The sequence below is a fragment of the Pseudophryne corroboree genome, chromosome 2 (assembly GCF_028390025.1).
Source record: "Pseudophryne corroboree isolate aPseCor3 chromosome 2, aPseCor3.hap2, whole genome shotgun sequence".
Taxonomy (NCBI): domain Eukaryota; kingdom Metazoa; phylum Chordata; class Amphibia; order Anura; family Myobatrachidae; genus Pseudophryne; species Pseudophryne corroboree.
The window spans coordinates 584,526,519-584,544,881 of record NC_086445.1 but is presented as its reverse complement, the minus strand read 5'-3'; the positions used below and the strand labels follow the sequence as shown (position 1 = coordinate 584,544,881).

The 18,363-nt window shown below is 45.3% G+C and overlaps 1 protein-coding gene across 7 annotated transcripts in view; it reads left to right on the top strand.

Annotated features, from left to right (window-relative positions):
* The window catches only part of PTPRU (protein tyrosine phosphatase receptor type U), a 287,012-nt gene that overhangs the window by 130,001 nt on the left and 138,648 nt on the right, over window positions 1-18,363 (top strand). For all 7 annotated transcript variants that reach the window (XM_063954511.1, XM_063954504.1, XM_063954501.1 and 4 more), the window contains exon 2: window positions 12,657-12,776. In XM_063954511.1, coding sequence (XP_063810581.1) covers window positions 12,657-12,776 — 120 coding nt within the window. The remainder of the gene's footprint in view (window positions 1-12,656; window positions 12,777-18,363) is intronic.

The window sequence follows — 18,363 nt, the reverse complement described above, 5'->3', positions numbered from 1 at the left end:
GTCCCATCTACAGATACAACAGCGGATAACCCTGTCGGCAAGAAACAGGGTGTCGCTGCTGTGGTGGCTGCAGATGGCTCATCTACTAGAGGGCCGCTGATTCGGAATACAGGACTGGGTCCTGGTGACCACGGAGGCCAGCCTTCGGGGCTGGGGTGCAGTCACACAGGGAAGAAATTTCCAAGGAGATTTCGCTTCACATAATTATTCTGGAGCTAAGGGCCATTTACAATGCCCTAAGCCAAGCAAGGCCCCTGCTTCAGAACCAGCCGGTACTGATCCATTCAGACAACATCACGGCGGTCGCCCATGTAAACAGACAGGGCGGCACAAGAAGCAGGATGGCGATGGCAGAAGCCACATGGATTCTCCGATGGGCGACCTACACCCGGGAGAATGGGGACTTCTTCCAGAAGTTTTCCAAATGCGGGTAAACCGTTGGGAATGACCACGGGTGGACATGATGGCGTCCCGCCTCAACAAAAAGTTGAAAAGATATTGCGCCAGGTCAAGGGACCCTCAGGCGATCGCTGTGGACGCTCTAGTGACACCGTGGGTGTACCAGTCGGTTTATGTGTTTCCTCCTCTACCTCTCATACCCAGGGTGCTGAGAATAATAAGAATGCGAGGAGTGAAAACCATACTCATGGTTCCGGATTGGCCAAGAAGAGCTTGGTACCCGGAACTTCAAGAGATGCTGGCAGAGGACCCTTGGCCTCTGCCGCTCAGACAAGACCTGCTGCAGCAGGGACCCTGTCTGTTCCAAGACTTACCGCGGCTGCGTTTGACGGCATGGCAGTTGAACACCGGATCCTAAAGGAAAAGGGTATTCCGGAGGAAGTCATCCCTACCCTGATCAAAGCCAGGAAGGATGTCACCGCAAGACATTATTACCACATTTGGCGGAAATATGTTGCTTGGTGTGAGGCCATGAAGGCCCCGAAGGAGGAATTTCAACTGGGTCGATTCCTACACTTCCTGCAAGCAGGGGTGACGTTGGGCCTCAAATTGGGGTCCATCAAGGTCCAGATTTCGGCTCTGTCGATTTTCTTCCAGAAAGAACTGGCTTCACTGCCTGAAGTTCAGACTTTTGTCAAAGGAGTTCTGCATATTCAGCCTCCTTTTGTGCCCCCAGTGGCACCTTGGGATCTCAATGTGGTTTTGGCATTCCTGAAATCACATTGGTTCGAACCACTTAAGACTGTGGAATTAAAATATCTCACGTGGAAAGTGGTCATACTGTTGGCCCTGGCTTCGGCCAGGCGGGTTTCAGATTTGGCGGCTTTGTCTTGAAAAAGCCCTTATCTGATTTTCCAGATGGATAGGGCAGAATTGAGGACTCGTCCTCAGTTTCTCCCGAAGGTGGTCTCAGCTTTTCACTTGAACCAACCTATTGTGGTGCCTGCGGCTACTAGGGACTTGGAGGATTCCAAGTTGCTGGACGTAGTCAGGGCCCTGAAAATTTATGTTCCAGGACGGCTGGAGTCAGAAAAACTTACTCGCTGTTTATCCTGTATGCACCCAACAAGCTGGGTGCTCCTGCTTCTAAGCAGTCTATTGCGCGCTGGATTTGTAGCACTATTCAGCTGGCGCATTCTGCGGTAGGATTACCGCAGCCTAAATCAATAAAAGCCCATTCCACAAGGAAGGTGGGCTCATCTTGGGCGGCTGCCCGAGAAGTCTCGGCTTTACAACTTTGCCGAGCAGCTACTTGGTCAGGGGCAAACACGTTTGCTAAATTCTACAAATTTGATTCCCTGGCTGAGGAGGACCTGGAGTTCTCTCATTCGGTGCTGCAGAGTCATCCGCACTCTCCCGCCCGTTTGGGAGCTTTGGTATAATCCCCATGGTCCTTACGGAGTCCCCAGCATCCACTAAGACGTCAGAGAAAATAAGATTTTACTCACCGGTAAATCTATTTCTCGTAGTCCGTAGTGGATGCTGGGCGCCCATCCCAAGTGCGGATTGTCTGCAATACTTGTACATAGTTATTGTTACAAAAATCGGGTTTTGTTGTGAGCCATCTCTTCAGAGGCTCCAATTGTTATCATACTGTTAACCGGGGTTCCTATCACGTGTTATATGGTGTGATTGGTGTGGCTGGTATGAGTCTTACCCGGGATTCAAAATCCTTCCTTATTGTGTCAGCTCTTCCGGGCACAGTTCCTAACTGAGGCTTGGAGGAGGGTCATAGGGGGAGGAGCCAGTGCACACCAGATAGTCCTAAATCTTTCTTTAGATGTGCCCAGTCTCCTGCGGAGCCGTCTATTCCCCATGGTCCTTACGGAGTCCTCAGCATCCACTACGGACTACGAGAAATAGATTTACCGGTGAGTAAAATCTTATTTTTGTTTATGGAAATACCTCCCAACCTACTACTAAACAATTACTCCAGTTTTCTACACTTTTAAAATATTCACAATAATTATTAATGCAATACAATTACATTTTTTGTTCAGTTTAACTGCACCTGGCATCATTATTATTATTACCAGTTTTTTTATATAGCGCACACATATTCCGCAGCGCTTACAGAGAGTATTTTGCCCATTCACATCAGTCCCTGCCCCAGTGGAGCTTACAATCTATATTCCCTACCACATGTACACACAGACACATTCACGCTAGGGTTAAATTATGTTTGGAGCCAATTAACCTACTAGTATATTTTTGGATTGTGGGAAAAAACCGGAGAACCCGCAGGAAAGCCACGCAAGTACGGGGAGAATATACAAACTCCACACAGTAAGGGCCATGGTGGGAATAGAACCCATGACCTCAGTGCTGTGAGGTGGTAATGCTAACCATTACACCATCCATACTGCCCTGGCATACCTGGGTATACTTGTATCACAGTAACAAAAGCTGGCTTAATGCATGGATGCCTTGATATGGTGCGTCAGATATATAAGCGGATGGATAATACTCTTTGTAAATCCTTTGTGTGCTAAATACTTGACTTTGTGAAAGTTCTTTCAAATGTACTTATGATTCCAGCATATAATTTAGCATATTACTGTAGTCCTTTAATCCTTTCCAGTTACCTACCTTCCAAATTTCTCCATCTGATGAAAAGCTAAATAGGATGAGCAGTTCTTTAGATAAAAGGATCTGTGGGAGATAAAATTCTAGTTTTGACCACTGTTGGACATTATTGGCTCATTATCTTGTTTGCTAGAACAGCCACATTTGTTGCCAGCTGACCTTGAAGGTACAGACAGCTACAAACTGCAGGAAACAGTCTACTCCTATCCTTCCTTTCTTCTTCACGCACCAACTTTTCCTTTCTTTATCCTGTGTGCGCAGTTACACCTCTGCCCTATCCTGCAGCGCCCCCACCCCTGCTGCATTGGGCTAAACAGTTCAGTGTGTGTCATTGTATCCAGATCAGGTTTTATACGCTAATCAGATGCAAGAAAAAAAGCTCTCTTATACATGTTAAGTACTGTTGATACTTAAGTACTTGTTAATATCTTCTATATCAATTTGTTTTCTCCATTTCATTCTGCAGTCTGAAGGATAGCAAACTAAAAGGCTGGTTTGAATTTCAACTTTCGGACCTGGGGGGTAATTCAGACCTGATCGCTCGCTAGCGTTTTTTGCAGTGCTGCGATCAGGTCAGAACTGAGCATGCGTATGCACCGCAGTGCGCTGGCGCATCGAACAAGTACAAAGCGGTTCATTGCTCTGCGATGGGTTTGTGCGAAGAATCCATTTGCACGGGCGATCGCAAGGTGATTGATAGGAACAAGGCGTTTATGGGTGTCAACTGACCATTTTCAGGCAGTGGTTGGAAAAACGCAGGCGTTCCCAAGCGTTTGCAGGGCGGGTGTCTGACGTCAATTCCGGTCCGGGACAGGCTGAAGTGATCGCAGCGGCTGAGTAAGTCCTGGGCTACTCAGAAACTGCACAAAATCTTTTTGTACCGCTCGGCTGCACATGCGATTGCACACTTGCACAGCTAAAATACACTCCCTGGTGGGCGGTGACTATGTGAACGCAGGACTGCAAAAAACAGCTAGTGAGCGATCAGGTCTGAATTACCCCCATGATTCTAAGTTGAATGTAAAGCAAAAAAGGAATTGCGGAACTTTGCATCTTTGTGAAACCATGTTGTACAGCAGGTGGGGCAGATTTAAAATGTGCATAGAGATTTCAATTTGAGCATACCTCCCAACATTGGTAAAACCTGAGTGTGGTCTCATGTCTGCTAGTCCAAACACCCTGATCTATGATGTTTTGGGGGCAATGCCGCATTTCACACCCCTGTTATTCATCACACTGGAGGCAAGCCCAGCAGCTGCTGCCCCCATCCTCTCCCGGCATGGATGTGTGAAGCATCTTTTCCCTACTGCTAAGTGCTCTGCAGAGTGTCCACTGAACTCCTGACCGTTGGCGTGACACTACAGCCCACAGGTGGGACAGTAGGACTGTCCTGCTGAAATCAGAACAGTTGGGAGGTATGTTTTGAGAGGAGTGGCATATCTAAACTGAAATCTAAATTGCTGTTTAAAAATAAAGTTGGCCAGTATTTATTGGATACATAAAAAAAGCAGCCAGTATTTACCCTGCATGCAAAAAACAAAAAGAAAATGTATTTGCACCCCTTGCATTACAATATGGGTTGTCCAGATGAACTTGCAGTACTTGGCTTTATAATTACTTTACTCCCAACACAGAATCAGACAGACAGTTGCTTTACAACTTTTTGGTGAGTCTCCAGCTCCCTGGGCCAAGTTAGACCAACCTAGGAGTAGAAAGAATCCTGAGTATTTGGTGGATATTACAGTATTGTAAACTTTGTTAGAGATGCAAGCCATACTTGCCTACTCTCCCGGAAGTTGCGGGGAGGCTCTTGATTTTTAGGGTAGCCCCCTGCACCCCTGATACAGCAGTTAGATCTCCAGAATCCTGCCCGCACCCTATTGAAGCGGCCAGGATGGAGAGATAATCGATGGCATTTGTGGGTTTGTGTGGTGGAGGATGACACGAATCGCATAATTTTAGCCCCGTCCCCTTTCTGCGGATCCATGAATCGCTGCGTTTTCCGAAGTGAGGGCAGGGCTTAATGTCAGTGACAAGCCCGCCCCCAAAGTTTCCTGCTGCATCTCTTCTCCGGGCTTCTCCTGGAGAAGAGCCATCAAAAGTAAGCGAGCAAAGATAATTCACTCCAGATCCCACTTTACAACAAAACACTGCCCATTTTCAAGTGAGCCCAGTGCCTTTCCAAGTACGAGATTTAGAAATATCCTTATATCGGGATAGTTGGGGGAAGAATGTTAAGGCTGAGCTTTTAGTCATAGATAGAGGCCAGCTAGCTGTTTTCTCATTATTGCTACTCACTCCACCCACACCCACCCCTTAAATGGTTATTTCACTTTGTTATTAGTAGTCAGAGTAGGCAGTAAAGGATTCAGTATATTTTGTTGACATTCAACATGTTCATCATGTTAACATTGATCATGTTAAATGGTAACTCTAACCTTAAGCTTAATGCAAATGTCAGCATTTTGACAGTATTGTGATCTCATACAATAAGTTGACATTTTGCCCATACCTCCTAACATTTGAATATCCAGCCACTGAATTTATGACATGTGTACATGATAGGGGGCTTGGCCTTATGGCTGCTTGGCCACGCCCATGGTATATGACATTTGGGGGTGTAACACGCAGTCCTCCCCCCAAAACGTCATATTCCAGGGACGTGGCCTAGTGAACACAAGGCCATTACCATTTCTCATTATACTGGAGGGTGAGCGCAGTATGATGGGACCAGCACTCCAGCTCCCGACCACCTCTACTATCACTAAACTAAATGGGTACTGCGCGACTGCACGCATCATACATTCACTACTGCTGTGACAGAGTGTCCCCCAAACTTGCACACGGGACAGTGCTAAAAAGTAGAGATGTGCACTTGAAATTTTTCGGGTTTTGTGTTTTGGTTTTGGGTTCGGTTCCGCGGCCGTGTTTTGGGTTCGACCGCGTTTTGGCAAAACCTCACCGAATTTTTTTTGTCGGATTCGGGTGCGTTTTGGATTCGGGTGTTTTTTTTTAAAAACACTAAAAAACAGCTTAAATCATAGAATTTGGGGGTCATTTTGATCCCAAAGTATTATTAACCTCAAAAACCATAATTTCCACTCATTTTCAGTCTATTCTGAATACCTCACACCTCACAATATTATTTTTAGTCCTAAAATTTGCACCTAGGTCGCTGGATGACTAAGCTAAGCGACCCTAGTGGCCGACACAAACACCTTGCCCATCTAGGAGTGGCACTGCAGTGTCACGCAGGATGGCCCTTCCAAAAAACACTCCCCAAACAGCACATGACGCAAAGAAAAAAAGAGGCGCAATGAGGTAGCTGTGTGAGTAAGATAAGCGACCCTAGTGGCCGACACAAACACCGTGCCCATCTAGGAGTGGCACTGCAGTGTCACGCAGGATGGCCCTTCCAAAAAACCCTCCCCAAACAGCACATGACGCAAAGAAAAAAAGAGGCGCAATGAGGTAGCTGTGTGAGTAAGATAAGCGACCCTAGTGGCCGACACAAACACCGGGCCCATCTAGGAGTGGCACTGCAGTGTCACGCAGGATGGCCCTTCCAAAAAACCCTCCCCAAACAGCACATGACGCAAAGAAAAAAAGAGGCGCAATGAGGTAGCTGTGTGAGTAAGATAAGCGACCCTAGTGGCCGACACAAACACCGGGCCCATCTAGGAGTGGCACTGCAGTGTCACGCAGGATGGCCCTTCCAAAAAACATTCCACAAACAGCACATGACGCAAAGAAAAATTAAAGAAAAAAGAGGTGCAAGATGGAATTGTCCTTGGGCCCTCCCACCCACCCTTATGTTGTATAAACAGGACATGCACACTTTAACCAACCCATCATTTCAGTGACAGGGTCTGCCACACGACTGTGACTGAAATGACGGGTTGGTTTGGACCCCCACCAAAAAAGAAGCAATTAATCTCTCCTTGCACAAACTGGCTCTACAGAGGCAAGATGTCCACCTCATCATCATCCTCCGATATATCACCGTGTACATCCCCCTCCTCACAGATTATCAATTCGTCCCCACTGGAATCCACCATCTCAGCTCCCTGTGTACTTTGTGGAGGCAATTGCTGCTGGTCAATGTCTCCACGGAGGAATTGATTATAATTCATTTTAATGAACATCATCTTCTCCACATTTTCTGGATGTAACCTCGTACGCCGATTGCTGACAAGGTGAGCGGCGGCACTAAACACTCTTTCGGAGTACACACTTGTGGGAGGGCAACTTAGGTAGAATAAAGCCAGTTTGTGCAAGGGCCTCCAAATTGCCTCTTTTTCCTGCCAGTATAAGTACGGACTGTGTGACGTGCCTACTTGGATGCGGTCACTCATATAATCCTCCACCATTCTTTCAATGGTGAGAGAATCATATGCAGTGACAGTAGACGACATGTCCGTAATCGTTGTCAGGTCCTTCAGTCCGGACCAGATGTCAGCATCAGCAGTCGCTCCAGACTGCCCTGCATCACCGCCAGCGGGTGGGCTCGGAATTCTGAGCCTTTTCCTCGCACCCCCAGTTGCGGGAGAATGTGAAGGAGGAGATGTTGACAGGTCGCGTTCCGCTTGACTTGACAATTTTGTCACCAGCAGGTCTTTGAACCCCAGCAGACTTGTGTCTGCCGGAAAGAGAGATCCAAGGTAGGCTTTAAATCTAGGATCGAGCACGGTGGCCAAAATGTAGTGCTCTGATTTCAACAGATTGACCACCCGTGAATCCTTGTTAAGCGAATTAAGGGCTCCATCCACAAGTCCCACATGCCTAGCGGAATCGCTCCGTGTTAGCTCCTCCTTCAATGTCTCCAGCTTCTTCTGCAAAAGCCTGATGAGGGGAATTACCTGACTCAGGCTGGCAGTGTCTGAACTGACTTCACGTGTGGCAAGTTCAAAGGGCATCAGAACCTTGCACAACGTTGAAATCATTCTCCACTGCGCTTGAGACAGGTGCATTCCACCTCCTATATCGTGCTCAATTGTATAGGCTTGAATGGCCTTTTGCTGCTCCTCCAACCTCTGAAGCATATAGAGGGTTGAATTCCACCTCGTTACCACTTCTTGCTTCAGATGATGGCAGGGCAGGTTCAGTAGTTTTTGGTGGTGCTCCAGTCTTCTGTACGTGGTGCCTGTACGCCGAAAGTGTCCCGCAATTCTTCTGGCCACCGACAGCATCTCTTGCACGCCCCTGTCGTTTTTTTAAAAATTCTGCACCACCAAATTCAAGGTATGTGCAAAACATGGGACGTGCTGGAATTTGCCCATATTTAATGCACACACAATATTGCTGGCGTTGTCCGATGCCACAAATCCACAGGAGAGTCCAATTGGGGTAAGCCATTCCGCGATGATCTTCCTCAGTTGCCGTAAGAGGTTTTCAGCTGTGTGCGTATTCTGGAAAGCGGTGATACAAAGCGTAGCCTGCCTAGGAAAGAGTTGGCGTTTGCGAGATGCTGCTACTGGTGCCGCCGCTGCTGTTCTTGCGGCGGGAGTCCATACATCTACCCAGTGGGCTGTCACAGTCATATAGTCCTGACCCTGCCCTGCTCCACTTGTCCACATGTCCGTGGTTAAGTGGACATTGGGTACAACTGCATTTTTTAGGACACTGGTGAGTCTTTTTCTGACGTCCGTGTACATTCTCGGTATCGCCTGCCTAGAGAAGTGGAACCTAGATGGTATTTGGTAACGGGGGCACACTGCCTCAATAAATTGTCTAGTTCCCTGTGAACTAACGGCGGATACCGGACGCACGTCTAACACCAACATAGTTGTCAAGGCCTCAGTTATCTGCTTTGCAGCAGGATGACTGCTGTGATATTTCATCTTCCTCGCAAAGGACTGTTGGACAGTCAATTGCTTACTGGAAGTAGTACAAGTGGGCTTACGACTTCCCCTCTGGGATGACGATCGACTCCCAGCAGCAACAACAGCAGCGCGAGCAGCAGTAGGCATTACACTCAAGGATGCATCGGAGGAATCCCAGGCAGGAGAGGACTCGTCAGAATTGCCAGTGACATGGCCTGCAGGACTATTGGCATTCCTGGGTAAGGAGGAAATTGACACTGAGGGAGTTGGTGGGGTGGTTTGCGTGAGCTTGGTTACAAGAGGAAGGGATTTACTGGTCAGTGGACTGCTTCCGCTGTCACCCAAAGTTTTTGAACTTGTCACTGACTTATTATGAATGCGCTGCAGGTGACGTATAAGGGAGGATGTTCCGAGGTGGTTAACGTCCTTACCCCTACTTATTACAGCTTGACAAAGGCAACACACGGCTTGACAAATGTTGTCCGCATTTCTGGTGAAATACTTCCACACCGAAGAGCTGATTTTTTTTGTATTTTGACCAGGCATGTCAATGGCCCTATTCCTCCCACGGACAACAGGTGTCTCCCCGGGTGCCTGACTTAAACAAACCACCTCACCATCAGAATCCTCCTGGTCAATTTCCTCCCCAGCGCCAGCAACACCCATATCCTCCTCATCCTGGTGTACTTCAACACTGACATCTTCAATCTGACTATCAGGAACTGGACTGCGGGTGCTCCTTCCAGCACTTGCAGGGGGCGTGCAAATGGTGGAAGGCGCATGCTCTTCACGTCCAGTGTTGGGAAGGTCAGGCATCGCAACCGACACAATTGGACTCTCCTTGTGGATTTGGGATTTCGAAGAACGCACAGTTCTTTGCGGTGCTTTTGCCAGCTTGAGTCTTTTCAGTTTTCTAGCGAGAGGCTGAGTGCTTCCATCCTCATGTGAAGCTGAACCACTAGCCATGAACATAGGCCAGGGCCTCAGCCGTTCCTTGCCACTCCGTGTGGTAAATGGCATATTGGCAAGTTTACGCTTCTCCTCCGACAATTTTATTTTAGGTTTTGGAGTCCTTTTTTTTACTGATATTTGGTGTTTTGGATTTGACATGCTCTGTACTATGACATTGGGCATCGGCCTTGGCAGACGACGTTGCTGGCATTTCATCGTCTCGGCCATGACTAGTGGCAGCAGCTTCAGCACGAGGTGGAAGTGGATCTTGATCTTTCCCTAATTTTGGAACCTCAACATTTTTGTTCTCCATATTTTAATAGGCACAACTAAAAGGCACCTCAGGTAAACAATGGAGATGGATGGATACTAGTATACTTATGGATGGACTGCCGAGTGCCGACACAGAGGTAGCTACAGCCGTGGACTACCGTACTGTGTCTGCTGCTAATATAGACTGGATGATAATGAGATGAAATCAATATATATATATGTATGTATATATAATATCACTAGTACTGCAGCCGGACAGGTAGATAATATATTTATTAGGTAATGATGACTGATGACGGACCTGCTGGACACTGTCAGCTCAGCAGCACCGCAGACTGCTACAGTAAGCTACTATACTATAGTAGTATGTACAAAGAAGAAAGAAAAAGAAAAAACCACGGGTAGGTGGTATACAATTATGGATGGACTGCCGAGTGCCGACACAGAGGTAGCTACAGCCGTGGACTAACGTACTGTGTCTGCTGCTAATATAGACTGGATGATTGATAATGAGATGAAATCAATATATATATATGTATGTATATATAATATCACTAGTACTGCAGCCGGACAGGTAGATAATATATTTATTAGGTAATGATGACTGATGACGGACCTGCTGGACACTGTCAGCTCAGCAGCACCGTAGACTGCTACAGTAAGCTACTATACTATAGTAGTATGTACAAAGAAGAAAGAAAAAAAAAAAACCACGGGTAGGTGGTATACAATTATGGATGGACTGCCGAGTGCCGACACAGAGGTAGCTACAGCCGTGGACTAACGTACTGTGTCTGCTGCTAATATAGACTGGATGATTGATAATGAGATGAAATCAATATATATATGTATGTATATATAATATCACTAGTACTGCAGCCGGACAGGTAGATAATATATTTATTAGGTAATGATGACTGATGACGGACCTGCTGGACACTGTCAGCTCAGCAGCACCGCAGACTGCTACAGTAAGCTACTATACTCTATAGTAGTATGTACAAAGAAGAAAGAAAAAAAAAAAAACCACGGGTAGGTGGTATACAATTATGGATGGACTGCCGAGTGCCGACACAGAGGTAGCTACAGCCGTGGACTAACGTGCTAATATAGAGTCTAGACTGGATGATAAATTATTGATAATGAGATGAAATCAATATAATATCACTAGTACTGCAGCCGGACAGGTACTATATATATTTATTATGTAATGACTGATGACGGACCTGCTGGACACTGTCAGGTCAGCACAGCACCGCAGACTGCTACAGTAAGCTACTATAGTAGTATGTATAAAGAAGAATGAAAAAAAAAAAAACCACGGGTAGGTGGTATACAATATTATATATATATATATATATATATATATATATATTATATACAATTATATATATATATATATATATTAAACTGGTGGTGATTGATTATTAAACTGGTGGTCACTTCAGGTCACGTTGCAACTTGCAACTAGTACTCCGAGGCCTAAGCAGACAATCACAAAATATATTATTATACTGGTGGTCAGTGTGGTCACAACAATGGCAGTGTGGCACTGACTCTGGCAGCAAAAGTGTGCACTGTACGTTATATGTACTCCTGAGTCCTGCTCTCAGACTCTAACTGCTCCCCACTGTCAGTGTCTCCCCCACAAGTCAGATAATACACTTACAGTCACACTATCTATTATCTAATCTATAAATATCACTTCAGCAAGTAGTATAGTAGTATACAGTATAGTAGTACTCCTCCTAATAATGCTCCCCAAAATACTGTGTCTCTCTCTTCTCTAAACGGAGAGGACGCCAGCCACGTCCTCTCCCTATGACTCTCAATGCACGTGTGAAAATGGCGGCGACGCGCGGCTCCTTATATAGAATCCGAGTCTCGCGATAGAATCCGAGCCTCGCGAGAATCCGACAGCGTGATGATGACGTTCGGGCGCGCTCGGGTTAGCCGAGCAAGGCGGGAAGATCCGAGCCTGCTCGGACCCGTGTAAAAAACCTGTAGTTCGGGCGGGTTCGGATTCAGAGGAACCGAACCCGCTCATCTCTATTAAAAAGCAGGAATGTCAGGCGGAATCAGGACAGTTGGGAGGTATGATTTTTCATTTGTCGACATTAAAGATTTCAACATTTTTGCCATGAATGTTGACCTACTGGTGTAATTGTTGACTTAGCGACTACATCGCAGCATATAATATCCTTGCCTGGTTGTGATTTATTACATGTTCATGATATATAGCAGCTTGCATTCAGTCATTAATAAATTATTAAGATTGTAGCATTATTTAGAGTTCCTGACAAGGAAAATGTTTAACGTTTTGTACAAAATAAAAAAAGATCCTTGTTTAACTCAAAAAGCAAGTATAGTGCTGTTTTCCCCACTAATCACGCAGACCTATCTTTTTTATCCCTGCAGTGTTATAAATGCTCCCTTCTTGAATATGGATTAATTTCACATATGTGTTGTTCTGATCACATATAAATAGCTCTCACTGAAAGCAGAATGACCATTTGAATGCAGTAGTTCATGTTTTTTATACTGTGTGGCACCTTTCTCCTACAGCTGGCTGCACATTTGAGGCTCACAGTGACATTGGTCCCTGTGAGGTGACACAGGCGACTCAAGATGACTTTGATTGGCATACGGTGCTGGACCCTCGTGGAAACCCTGACTTACCCCAAGGTGAGTAAGCAGGCAGAGATTGAATAAGAACAGGTGTGAAAGGATAAGGAAAGACCTATATAGGATGGCTGTATGAACAATGAAATATTATTCCAGTATTTTTTTATCCATGCTTCATTAGTTTTTGAGTTTTCTGTTTTTGGATATTTAAAGTTCTCTTTTTATTCCCATTTCTGTGTGTCAAATCATTTCATTTTTACTTTCTCATTTCAATACTTCATACCATCATCCTCATACTCTAATTTCTATACTTGACAACATCAGTCTGACTGTCTCGTTGCTATACTTCATATAATCAACTCACAGTCTCATTCCTGCACACATTGTCATCATTTTTATTGTACCATTGCTGTGCTTTACGTCATCTTCCTCATTGTTTCATTCCGGATGGCATTGGGATCCCGGCGCTTGGGATACCGGCTTTCAGAATACCGACAGCAGCATCCTTGCGCCCAGGATCCCGACACCTACTTAATAAGTTTACTACCCCTAATCCCTAACCTCAATAACCCTCCTTACCTGCAGCCTGAGCCTAATTATTATTATTACATTTTATTTATAAGGCGCCACAAGTGTTTCGCAGCGCTGTACAAAGGACAGTACAGGGAGACAAAACTTAGCATTACAGTAAATAAATAACAAAGAGTACAGGTAACAAAGAGCACCACAATTCTCAAGACATAATACTCCGTCCCCTGCAGTCTTAAGCTCCCCTCCGCAGTCTGTCCCTAACCCATCCCCACTCTGCTGCTTATCAGTCTGAAGTCCTGACAGTTCTTCATTCAAGATATCAGTGTTTGAGATTCCAGCGCCAAGATTTTGATCCATGTCAGGATTGCAGCGTTAGAATCATGCAGTGCCTTATTCCGTTTTCGGAGGTTTGGTGGCTTACCGCATATGCACCATGCTCTTGAATGCAATACATTCCATGGCTTGGATGCAGTGGGCAACGCCATCTTTAGATAGCATAGCCCTCAGAGAAGCCTATGTGCTTCTTTCCATGATTCTTCCTGTGAGGGATCCAAGCGGATCCCTCCCAGCACCCCCAGAAATCCTTCTATTGCAAAGGATAGTTCTTAGTTCAAGGAGAGCTGTCCATTGTAATTTTTTTCAAGTATACAGCATTAATAAGCGCCATTATGCTTGCCAAGAATGGCTGGATGCATTGTGCATCCCGCCCTGTATAAAGGCTGTGCTTCCCGTCATCATCACTGTATAATGAATGTGCTTCATGCCATTATCCTCACTTTGTAATGACTGTGCTTCCTGTCATCATGTGTGTGTGAATCTTCCCTCAGCCTCACTTTATAATGCCTGTGCTTCCCTATCATCCTCCTCACTGTAGAAGGCTGTGCTTCCCGTCATCCTCCTCACTATATAATAACTGTGCTTTCTGTCATCTTCACTATATAATGACTGTGCTTCATCTCATCCTTACTGTATAATGACTGTGCTTCCTGTCATCCTCACTGTTTAATGACCGTGCTTCCTGTCATCCTCACTGTATAATGACTGCTTTTCGTCATCATCCTCACTGTATAATGACAGTGCTTCCTGTCATCCTCACTGAATAATTACTGTGCTTCCTGTCATCATCCTCTCTGTATAAAGACTGTGCTTCCTGTCATCCTCACTGTTTAATAACTGTGCTTCCTGTCATCCTTACTGTGTAATGACTGTGCTTCCTGTCATCATCCTCACTGAATAATGACTGTGCTTCCTGTCGTCATCCTAACTGTATAATGACTGTGCTTCCTGTAATCCTCTCTGTATAAAGACTGTGCTTCCTGTCATCCTCACTGATTAATAACTGTGCTTCCTGTCATCCTCACTGTATAATGACAGTGCTTCCTGTCATCCTCATTGAATAATGACTGTGCTTCCTGTCATCATCCTCACTGTATAATGACTGCTTCCTGTCATCCTCACTGCATAATGACTGTGCTTCCTGTCATCCTCACTGTATAATTACTGTGCTACCTGTCATCCTCACTGAATAATGACTGTGCTTCCTGTCATCATCCTCACTGTATAATGACTGTGCTTCCTGTCATCATCCTCACTGTATAATGACTGTGCTTCCTGTTATCCGCTCTGTATAAAGACTGTGCTACCTGTCATCCTCACTGAATAATGACTGTGCTTCCTGTCATCCTTACTGTATAAAGACTGCTTCCTGTCATCCTCACTGTTTAATAACTGTGCTTCCTGTCATCCTCACTGTATAATGACTGTGCTTCCTGTCATCATCCTCACTATATAATGACTGTGCTTCCTGTCATCCTCACTGCATAATGACTGTGCTTCCTGTCATCCTCCTCACTGTATAATTACTGCCTTCCCATCATCATCCTCACTGTATAATGACTGTGCTTCCCATCATCCTCACTGTATAATGACTGTGCTTCCTGTCATCCTCACTGCATAATGACTGTGCTTCCTGTCATCCTCCTCACTGTATAATTACTGCCTTCCCATCATCATCCTCACTGTATAATGACTGTGCTTCCCATCATCCTCACTGTATAATGACTGTGCTTCCCGTCATCCTCCTCACTATATAATAACTGTGCTTCCTGTCATCTTCACTATATAATGACTGTGTTTCATCTCATCCTTACTGTATAATGACTGTGCTTCCTGTCATCCTCACTGTTTAATGACCGTGCTTCCTGTCATCCTCACTGTATAAAGACTGCTTTTCGTCATCATCCTCACTGTATAATGACAGTGCTTCCTGTCATCCTCACTGAATAATTACTGTGCTTCCTGTCATCATCCTCTCTGTATAAAGACTGTGCTTCCTGTCATCCTCACTGTTTAATAACTGTGCTTCCTGTCATCCTCACTGTATAATGACTGTGCTTCCTGTCATCATCCTCACTGAATAATGACTGTGCTTCCTGTCGTCATCCTAACTGTATAATGACTGTGCTTCCTGTTATCCTCTCTGTATAAAGACCGTGCTTCCTGTCATCCTCACTGTTTAATAACTGTGCTTCCTGTCATCCTTACTGTATAATGACTGTGCTTCCTGTCATCATCCTCACTGAATAATGACTGTGCTTGCTGTCATCATCCTCACTGTATAATGACTGTGCTTCCTGTCATCATCCTCACTGAATAATGACTGTGCTTCCTGTCGTCATCCTAACTGTATAATGACTGTGCTTCCTGTTATCCTCTCTGTATAAAGACCGTGCTTCCTGTCATCCTCACTGTTTAATAACTGTGCTTCCTGTCATCCTTACTGTATAATGACTGTGCTTCCTGTCATCATCCTCACTGAATAATGACTGTGCTTGCTGTCATCATCCTCACTGTATAATGACTGTGCTTCCTGTCATCATCCTCACTGAATAATGACTGTGCTTGCTGTCGTCATCCTCACTGTATAATTACTGGGCTTCCTGTTATCCTCTCTGTATAAAGACTGTGCTTCCTGTCATCCTCACTGTTTAATAACTGTGCTTCCTGTCATCCTCACTGTATAATGACAGTGCTTCCTGTCATCCTCACTGAATAATGACTGTGCTTGCTGTCGTCATCCTCACTGTATAATGACTGTGCTTCCTGTTATCCTCTCTGTATAAAGACTGTGCTTCCTGTCATCCTCACTGTTTAATAACTGTGCTTCCTGTCATCCTCACTGAATAATGACTGTGCTTCCTGTCATCATCCTCACTGTATAATGACTGCTTCCTGTCATCCTCACTGCATAATGACTGTGCTTCCTGTCATCCTCACTGTATAATTACTGCCTTCCCATCATCATCCTCACTGTATAATGACTGTGCTTCCTGTCATCCTCCTCACTGTATAATTACCGTGCTACCTGTCATCTTCACTGAATAATGACTGTGCTTCCTGTCATCATCCTCACTGTATAATTACTGTGCTACCTGTCATCCTCACTGTATAATGACTGTGCTTCCTGTTATCCGCTCTGTATAATGACTGTGCTTCCTGTCATCATCCTCACTGTATAATTACTGTGCTACCTGTCATCCTCACTGTATAATGACTGTGCTTCCTGTCATCATCCTCACTGTATAATGACTGTGCTTCCTGTCATCATCCTCACTGTATAATGACTGTGCTTCCTGTTATCCGCTCTGTATAAAGACTGTGCTACCTGTCATCCTCACTGAATAATGACTGTGCTTCCTGTCATCATCCTCACTGTATAATGACTGTGCTTCCTGTCATCATCCTCACTGTATAATGACTGTGCTTCCTGTTATCCGCTCTGTATAATGACTGTGCTTGCTGTCATCATCCTCACTGTATAATGACTGTGCTTCCTGTCATCATCCTCACTGTATAATGACTGTGCTTCCTGTTATCCGCTCTGTATAAAGACTGTGCTTCCTGTCATCATCCTCACTGAATAATGACTGCTTCCTGTCATCCTTACTGTATAAAGACTGTGCTTCCTGTCATCCTTACTGTATAAAGACTGTGCTACCTGTCATCCTCACTGTTTAATAACGGTGCTTCCTGTCATCCTCACTGTATAATGACTGTGCTTCCTGTCATCATCCTCACTGTATAATGACTGTGCTTCCTGTCATCCTTACTGTATAATGACTGTGCTTCCTGTCATCCTCCTCACTGTATAATTACTGCCTTCCCATCATCATCCTCACTGTATAATGACTGTGCTTCCCATCATCCTCTCTGTATAATGACTGTGCTTTATGGCATTTTCCCCACTGTATAATAACTATGCTTCCCATGATCATCACTGTATAATGACTGTGCTTCCCGTCATCCTCCTCACTATATAATTACTGTGCTTCCTGTCATCCTTGCTATTACTGACTGTGCTTCATGCCATCCTCCTCACTGTATAATGACTGTGCTTTCTGTCATCCTTAAGGTGCATACACACTGGGCGTTTTTGCCCAGCATGTATGCAGAGTGATGATCGCTGACATCGCTGGGCTGAAAAGCGCTCAGTGCATACACACTGAGCGCTTTTCCCCCCCTGCCCAGCAATGTCAGCGGGGGTGAGCGGCTTTCCATAGCAGGACGCTATGGAAAGCCGCTCACCCCGCCGTTCATCTACTGGTAATACCAGTAGATGAGCGGCGGCCGCCAGCGATGAAGCTCACCGCTCATCGCTTGTACATACACACTGGGCGGCTTTGAGCTGAAAGCAGCTCAACACACCAAAAGTGACCTGCTCTCAGCTCAAAATCGCCCAGTGTGTATGGGCCTTTACTGTATAATAACTGCTTCAGCCATCCTGCGCACTGTATAATGACTGTTCTTCCCATTATCCTCCTCATCTATAATGACTGTGCCTTTTGTCATTCTCACTGTATAATGTGCTTTCCGTCATCCGTACTGTATAATAACTGCTTCAGCCATCCTCTGCACTGTATATTGACTGTTCTTTCCATTATCCTCCTCACTGTATAGTAACTGTGCTTTCCATCATCCTCACTGTATAATAACTGTGCTTCAGCCATCCTCCTCACCGTATAATGATTGTGCTTCCCGTCATCCTCCTCGTTATATAATGGCTGTACTTCCCGTTTTCTTACATGGAGTAAAAAAAGAAGACTCTTGTTTGGGCGCA